The following is a 7725-nucleotide window of genomic DNA, read 5'->3' on the forward strand; positions in this document are numbered from 1 at the left end:
ATCACATTAAATCAAACTCAAACCAGATGCACCCTCGGCTGGATCAGGCAGGTGAGCCACAGCAGCAGACGGGTATGCACCGCAAAGGGTGTGTCAAGAGCTGAGCTGTGCAGTACATATCACACACAACTCACCCTCTCCATACACCCACACACCCACACACACACACGCTAACAGACAGACAGGGACTGTAGAACATCGCTCAATCTTTTAAAATGTCCGGCATCGTAGTCAAGCTTCTGCACAATCGAGATAAAGCACACGGGATTGGAACCAACTCTCATGCTGTGAAATACCTCAACCAGGACTTTGAGTGTCTGAGGAGAAGCTGTCTGGAGAGAGGACGGCTGTTTGAGGATGAATGCTTTGAGCCTCTGCCTTCATCCCTGGGCTACAATGAACTTGGGCCAAATTCCTACAAGGTTCGGGGCATCGAGTGGATGAGACCCACGGTGGGTAGGCAAGTAGAAGGAGGCAAGGCTGCAGGCATGGGCGAGGTCTGATCTGTACTATTTGCAATTAAACATCAAAAATGAGTGAGATTTCTGCTGGCAATGCTTTTTTCTGGTGCAATATTTTATACTATACTAATTGATCTTATTGTATTTTATGCTTTTGATTATTTTATTAGTAGCTTTTATTATCTTATCTCAAATTTCCAATTTTTCATTTGTGAAAAACTTGATGAATTTACTTCTGTGAAAGGTGCTTTATATATATATATATCAATTAACTTCTAATATGTTTGATGTAAGTAGATATCACACATCGTGATGGTCACCGATTTTTGATTTTTAAAAATGTTTTTGTTTTCTTTAGGAATTGTGTTCCAATCCAAAATTCATTGATGACAATGCTACCAGAACTGATATTTGTCAAGGAGCCCTTGGTGAGGCGCGCATGCGCGCGCGCGCGCACACACACACACACGCACACACACACACACACACGCTTTGGAGTCATTTCCCAGAAACCTGTATCGTTGTATACTTCCATCTACAACAATCCAAGAGTGGCAAGTGGCTCTATGTTGATATTCTTTAGTGGCATCATATTGTTGTGTTACGAGGACACAGATGTCAATGTTCACTGACTGCAAGAGTCACTGTGCAACCTGAAACTTCCTGTCCTACAGCTGTAACGACTACACCCAGTTTGGCACAATGCATACATGTATGGGTGAGACAGGGTGGTGCTGCAGCTCATGAGCAACACACAAAACAAGAAAATAACCACCATGCCCTTAGAGGTATCAGTGCAGGCGGAGCATGCTTCGGTTTAAGGATGAGTCATGTGGTCAGAATTTGGAAGTTGACATTCATGAGATGTCAATGTTGTGTTCAGGTGACTGCTGGCTCCTGGCAGCTATCGCCTCCTTGACTCTAAACAAGCAGGTTCTGGCTCGTGTCGTACCCCACGACCAAAGCTTTGACAAAGACTACGCTGGCATCTTCCACTTTGAGGTAAAATTATTTGACACATCCGTTAGAGTGTTAAACTTGACCCTCGGAGTGGTTGTGTTAGAGTGTCTCGTCTTGTCATCAGTTCTGGCAGTTTGGAGAGTGGGTGGACGTGGTGGTCGATGACCGTTTGCCCACCAGAGATGGGGAGCTGCTGTTTGTTCACTCAGCGCAGCGCTCAGAGTTCTGGAGCGCGCTGCTGGAGAAGGCCTACGCCAAGTATGAAAGAACATCAGGATCGGTTTTAGTTTCTACGCCCCTGCTCTAGTCCTGCATCAATTCTCCTTGTTTGCTCTGCAGGGTAAACGGATGCTACGAGGCTCTTTCAGGGGGCAGCACCATTGAGGGCTTCGAGGACTTCACGGGAGGCATCTCTGAGAGGCACGACCTGACCAGACCTGATCCTCACCTCTTCAAAATCATTAGGAAGGCTCTGGACAGAGGCTCCCTACTGGGATGCTCCATTGATGTGTGTTTGAGCTTCTTGTGAGCAGGAGTCCGGTGTTTTGTTTCTCTCCCCTCACAAGCTTTTTCTCTTCATCCCAGATCACCAGTGCCTCCGACTCAGAAGCCATCACCCATCGCAAGCTGGTGAAGGGCCACGCTTACTCTGTGACAGGAGCGGAGCAGGTGAGGACAAGTGGGGAATGCCTCATAATACAGGTTGCAGTTAGTTTAATCAAGCCCCCCACCCCAAGGCGGTGGAGGGCAGATGTGTTCAATGTCGCAAAAGATGTCTTTTTTCTTACTTGAGCTTTGGCTACAGTACAGTACAATTGCCTTCTCACTGCCCTCTCATTTGTATTTGTTTTGTGTCAGGTGGACTACAGAGGAGGCAAGGAGCAGCTGATCAGGATTAGAAACCCATGGGGTGAGGTGGAGTGGAACGGAGCCTGGAGTGACAAGTGAGTATTGTGCACCTGTGGGTCATTTAGGCTCTGCAAAAACAATAAACTCATTAATTGTCGTTGGCAGAAGTCTGGTCTCCTGACTGCAAACTTGGCTGTTGCCTCTGAATTCTGAGAACGGCGTGTTTTAGATTTGTCCCTGTCGTGTTTTTCATGGGACGACCCAGCCTGATCAGACACATCTACGTCCTTTGTTTTTGTGAAGATATTAAGAATAAATATTCTGTCACGCGGCTGCACGGCGGTGCAGTGGTCAGCACTGTGGCCTCACAGCAAGACGGTTCCGGGTTCGAGTCCCGGCTCGGGCACAGGATCTTTCTGTGTGAGTCTCCATGTTCTCCATGTTCCTGTGTGGGTTCTCTCCGGTACTCCAGCTTCCTCCACAGTCCAAAGACATCAAGAAGGGACGAGGCTGATTGGATTCTCTAAATTGACCGTAGGTATGAATGTGAGTGTGAATGGTTGTTCGTGTCTGTATGTTGGCCCTGCGATGGACTGGCGACCTGTCCAGGGTGAACCCCGCCTCTTGCCCGTTGACGCTGGGATAGGCTCCAGCCCCCCCCCCCCGCGACCCTTAATGTAGGAATAAGTGGAAGATGACGATGGATTCCGTCACGCTAGTAATACGCACAGACAAACACTCCCAGTGGAACAACTGGTAGGTCCTGAAATCCAGAAGGCTGTGAGACCAACTCAGACAGCACATCTTTTTGTTGTGCTTCCTGTGTAGGTGGAGACTGAAGTGCTCCTATGTCAAAGTATGACTCAGTGTGAAGGCCTGGGGTTGGATTGTCTAATAGTCTGGTTCTGTTTCTAGTTCCACTGAGTGGAGGTATGTGGACGATGCAGACCGGAGAAGGCTGACCAACCGCTCTGAGGACGGGGAGTTCTGGTAATCAACTAAATACCACACAAGGCCTTAAAACTGCACCTGTAAACTGTTGTACAACCACTGGCATAAATACTACCACTACAACTGTTTTAATGACTTACTGGCTTGGTGCTAAATAATTCACCCTGTGCTCAAAATTTCCTGTTGGAACAATGCCAAAGAAAAACAGGAAATCACCCTCTAAATAATGTAGTAAGGAGAAAATGACCCATCATTAGTGTGCAACATGAGGCTTTTAGTGAAGGTTAAAGGTCACGACAGCTAGAAAACAAACAGGGCTAAACAAGGAAGTGAATGTGATATTCTTTCTTAGCATCTTTTTATTTTGGTTTGTTTACCCTCTTTTTCCGAAGGATGTCCTTTTCAGACTTCCTGCGCCAATATTCTTGTCTTGAGATCTGCAACCTCACCCCTGATGCACTCACAGGCGATGAGTTTAAGAAATGGGCTGAATCCGAATTCGAGGAAACATGGAGAAGAGGAGTGTCAGCCGGTGGCTGCAGAAACTACCCGAGTACGGTCCACCATCTTCTTTCCCCTGGGTCTTCCTAAACATGCTGTTGGCCGACTTCCTGGTGACCTTTTCTTTATCTGTCCAGACACTTTCTGGATGAATCCTCAGTTTGTCATAAAGCTGGAAGAGGTGGATGACGACCCGGATGACGGGGAGGAAGGCTGCACCTTCATAGTGGGCTTGATGCAAAAGAACAAACGCCGCAGGAGGAAAATGGGGGAGGACTTGGACACCATTGGCTTTGCCATCTATGAGGTACTGAGCTGCCCTAAAGATGCCAGTGTGTGTGAGATCGGTGTGTATCCTCCCAAGAAATTTCACATCTTACAATGTGTTTGTCTTTGTCTTATTCTAGCTGCCTGAGAAGGTTCGTATGGAAAGAAGCAGATACTTCACAAACGTGATACTGGGGAGGACTATTTTTTTCATGGATATGCAAAGAAGATGTTGCAATAATGTTCAAAATTCTCCGAAAGCACTATATATGACCTCACAAAACTAAATGTATGTCATTTTCTAGTACTCCGGGATACGACAAGTGCACCTGAAGAAAGGATTTTTCCTGTCCAACTACTCATCGGCGCGTTCTGAGACCTTCATCAATCTGCGAGAAGTATGCAACCACTTCTGCCTGCCTCCCGGGGAGTACCTCATCATCCCCTCCACGTTTGAGCCCCACAAGAACGGAGACTTTTACATGCGAGTGTTCTCTGAAAAACAGGCCAACTTCCAGTATGTTTAAACACACGTGCACTATGAGAGTGGAAATAACATAGTCTGACATTCATTGAATGACAATGAGCTTTCGTTGCCTTTAGGGAAATTGATGATCCTGTTGACTGCCATGTTGAAGAGGTAAGATCATACCACTTACACTGACAGAGACGCACTGATATTAAAAAAAAGAGGAATAAAAAAAATGTGTCTTTGCCATCCCCAGATTGATATTGATGGGAAGGATATCTGTGACAGATTCAAGAGATTGTTTGGACAACTTGCAGGACATGTGAGTGTGTAACACAGCCCAGTGGTCTCTGTACAGCAGCTCATGAAACGCTCATGTGCCTATTTATTCCTAAGCACAATAGGACTTTTCTATCTGAGGGTTATGTAAAAACAAATTTGTGCATAAGAGCATTTTAGGGCCCGTTTATATGATTTTACAAATGTCATATTCTCCTTAGGATGTGGAGATTTCTGCTTTCGAGCTGCAAAAAATCCTCAATCAAGTCGTGGGGAGACGTAAGAGAAATGATCCACTTCTTCAGAATGTGCAAAGTTTTTAACCTGAAAATCAGAGCAATGTAAATGTGTGTCATTTACAGGATCTGACATCAAAACAAACGGGTTCAGCCTGCAAACCTGTCGCAACATGGTCGATTTGCTGGATGTATCCTTTGTCTTCCTCCTCACTGGTGCTTTGGCATCCTTGGTGTTTCCTGCTGCGGAAGAGAGGCAAAGCAGCTGCAGACATGTGATTCCACACAAATGAAAGCCATGACAAAACCTGACCCACATTTTTTAAAGTTTCTTTGACTTCTCCTTAAAGAAAGATGGAAGCGGCAAACTGGGATTGGTGGAATTTAAGACACTGTGGACTAAGATTGAGAAGTTTCTGGTAATTTGTTTGTATAAACTCTCATTTAGCATCATTTATTAGTAGACTACTGATTGTGCATAAAACCTCGGGCTCTCTCAATTAGGATCTTTACAAAGAAAGAGATGCAGACCAAAGTGGCTGTATGAGTGCTCCTGAGATGCGGTCTGCGGTCGAGGCAGCTGGTGAGACATCTGTTTGAATATTTGTTTTCTCTTTTGATTTGCTTCCATTCCACATACGTTCCTGGAGAGCACAATTTTATTTGGCATAAAACCTCCACGCTGATTAGCCAGGGGTGAGATGCTATTTTTGTCTGTTTTTCAACACCTGGGGGTGGAGACTTAGCTTGGAACACCTCCTAGATAGCTGCAGAGATGGCAAAAACCTCATATTTAGCTTATTTATTTTCTTTTAACTTGTTTTTGCTGGCACATTCTCAACGTTCTACTTGTTATTTAGCTAACTTGTAGCCTGTTAGCTTGTTCTTGCTGGTCTGCTGGCTATAATCTGGTAGTCAACACACTTGCAGCCTTATAACTTGTTTTTGCTGGCACACTGTTCTATTATCCAGCTAACTTGTAGCCTATTAGCTTGTTTATGCTAGCACACTTTTCACAACTTGTGTTTTTTTGCTAACTTTTAGCCTATTAGCTATGTAGCAAACTTGTAGCACGTTAGCTTGTTTTTGCTGGCCTGCTGGCTAAAGTCCATCTATTATTTAGCAAACTTGCAGCCTATTCATTTGTTTTTGCTAGAACTCTCCATAGTCTACCAGTTATTCAGCTAACTTGTAGCCTATTGGCTTGTTCTTGGCGGTCCACTGTCTATAGTCCAGCTGTTATTTAGCTAGTTTGCAGCCTATTTTCATCTTTGCTAGCAGTTATTTGGCTAACTTATAGATTATTAGAGGCACTGCAGTGTCTCTCTGAATTCCTTGTGTGCTAAACTTTGTTGCACTTTGGCAGGTTTCTCTCTCAACAACCCCCTGCATCAGATCATTTTGGCTCGCTACAGTGAATCAAGCCTCACCATCGACTTTGACAACTTTGTGTGCAGCCTGATCCGCTTGGAGTCTCTCTTCAGTGAGTTTTAGCAGTTTGTTGTTGTTGTTGTTGTTTTTTTACAGGCATGCAAACATTATTCTGATGTTTACCTTCTTTTGCCACAGAAACCTTCAAGACCCTGGACAAATACGGGTCTGGTGAGATAAACTTGGGTTTCATGGAGGTCAGAGGCTCTCAGTGAAATTGACATTTAAACATAAAGGGAGAATTTAGAGACCACAGCTTTACTCATGTTTGTGTTCTCATCCACAGTGGCTTGAACTGGCGATGTTGTAGAGGACCAGCCGTGAACCAAATGTTTCCTGTGTTCATTTATCCAGTTTATAAAATTTTTTGCACACTGGGTACAACTTAATTTGTGAATTACAGTGTACATGATTTGTTTTGATTGAACAATAAATGTCACAAATATGAATCCTGTCTTCCAGTTTTCAGTATTAAATATATTGCTTTATCCTGCACATACTTGCTCACTGCAATGATAACCTGAGAGTCAATATTAGCTGGCACAGTTTGTAGAATCCTGTCTGTAAGGTAAACAGGAGACGAGTGCAATGGAAGAAAGTTAGCTAATTAGCATACAGGAGGGAAATGAGGAATCTGCCAGCGTGGTTCTGTCCTCAGTAGCAAAATCTAATTACTGAAGCTCACTATTGTGCACGTCACAGTACAGGTATGTTGTGAGGAAGCGTAAAAGTAGAGAGTTGCTGTAGGCTGGAGAGAAAGCTGACCAACAGGACCCAGCACAAGCAGCGTTTAACTTTTAATCTACCATCATACCACAATACAGCCGCGCGCCCAGACACCCTGTTCTCAACCTTGCAACTCGTTTACTGGCTCTCTAAATAGTTCAGCAGTTTTTCTTTTTTTTTTTGTTTCACACCATAAAAGCAGGTGAGCGGTTCAGTACCTGTGAATTGTCAGTAGATGGCAGCTTTCTTGTGAATGTCTGCATGGATGCCAGTGGTGGGGGGGGGGAATGGCCAAACCTGCTGAGCCTGAAGCAGCATGAAGTTTTTCAGTGCAGCAGCCATTTCCTGCTCCCAGCGTTGTATTTCCCTCCACCAAGCAGCAGCAGGAGCAGCTGGCTGCCATTTGCTCTGGAAATGCAGCTTCATGTTGCTCACAATCATTCCTTCATCAAACAGATCGTCAGCTTTTTTTTGGTTGTTTTTTTGTTTGGCGTGTTGAAAAAAAAAAGTCCATATGTCACTACAAGCTTGTTCTTGTTGGCGTGTGGAGTTTGCTGGAACATGTGGAGGCATTTATACACATTCTTGTTGGAGC

General features: G+C 44.7%; 1 protein-coding gene across 1 annotated transcript; it reads left to right on the plus strand.

Moving 5' to 3' along the window:
- Nucleotides 1–147: 147 nt before the first annotated feature.
- On the plus strand, nucleotides 148–6953 carry LOC147247901 (calpain-2 catalytic subunit-like). Its single transcript, XM_086181229.1, has 21 exons — nucleotides 148–452; nucleotides 820–889; nucleotides 1345–1463; nucleotides 1546–1679; nucleotides 1761–1929; nucleotides 2007–2090; nucleotides 2280–2365; nucleotides 3186–3260; nucleotides 3614–3774; nucleotides 3860–4029; nucleotides 4130–4141; nucleotides 4295–4506; nucleotides 4593–4629; nucleotides 4715–4780; nucleotides 4959–5016; nucleotides 5100–5164; nucleotides 5324–5392; nucleotides 5478–5556; nucleotides 6340–6456; nucleotides 6543–6601; nucleotides 6691–6953. The coding sequence occupies exons 1-21, from the start codon at nucleotides 216–218 to the stop codon at nucleotides 6712–6714; spliced, it is 2103 nt and encodes a 700-aa protein (XP_086037355.1). The 5' UTR covers nucleotides 148–215; the 3' UTR covers nucleotides 6715–6953.
- Nucleotides 6954–7725: the final 772 nt, after the last annotated feature.

The sequence above is a fragment of the Aulostomus chinensis genome, chromosome 16 (assembly GCF_037954235.1).
Source record: "Aulostomus chinensis isolate RoL2024-O1b breed Wild chromosome 16, RoL_Achi_v1.0, whole genome shotgun sequence".
Classification (NCBI taxonomy): domain Eukaryota; kingdom Metazoa; phylum Chordata; class Actinopteri; order Syngnathiformes; family Aulostomidae; genus Aulostomus; species Aulostomus chinensis.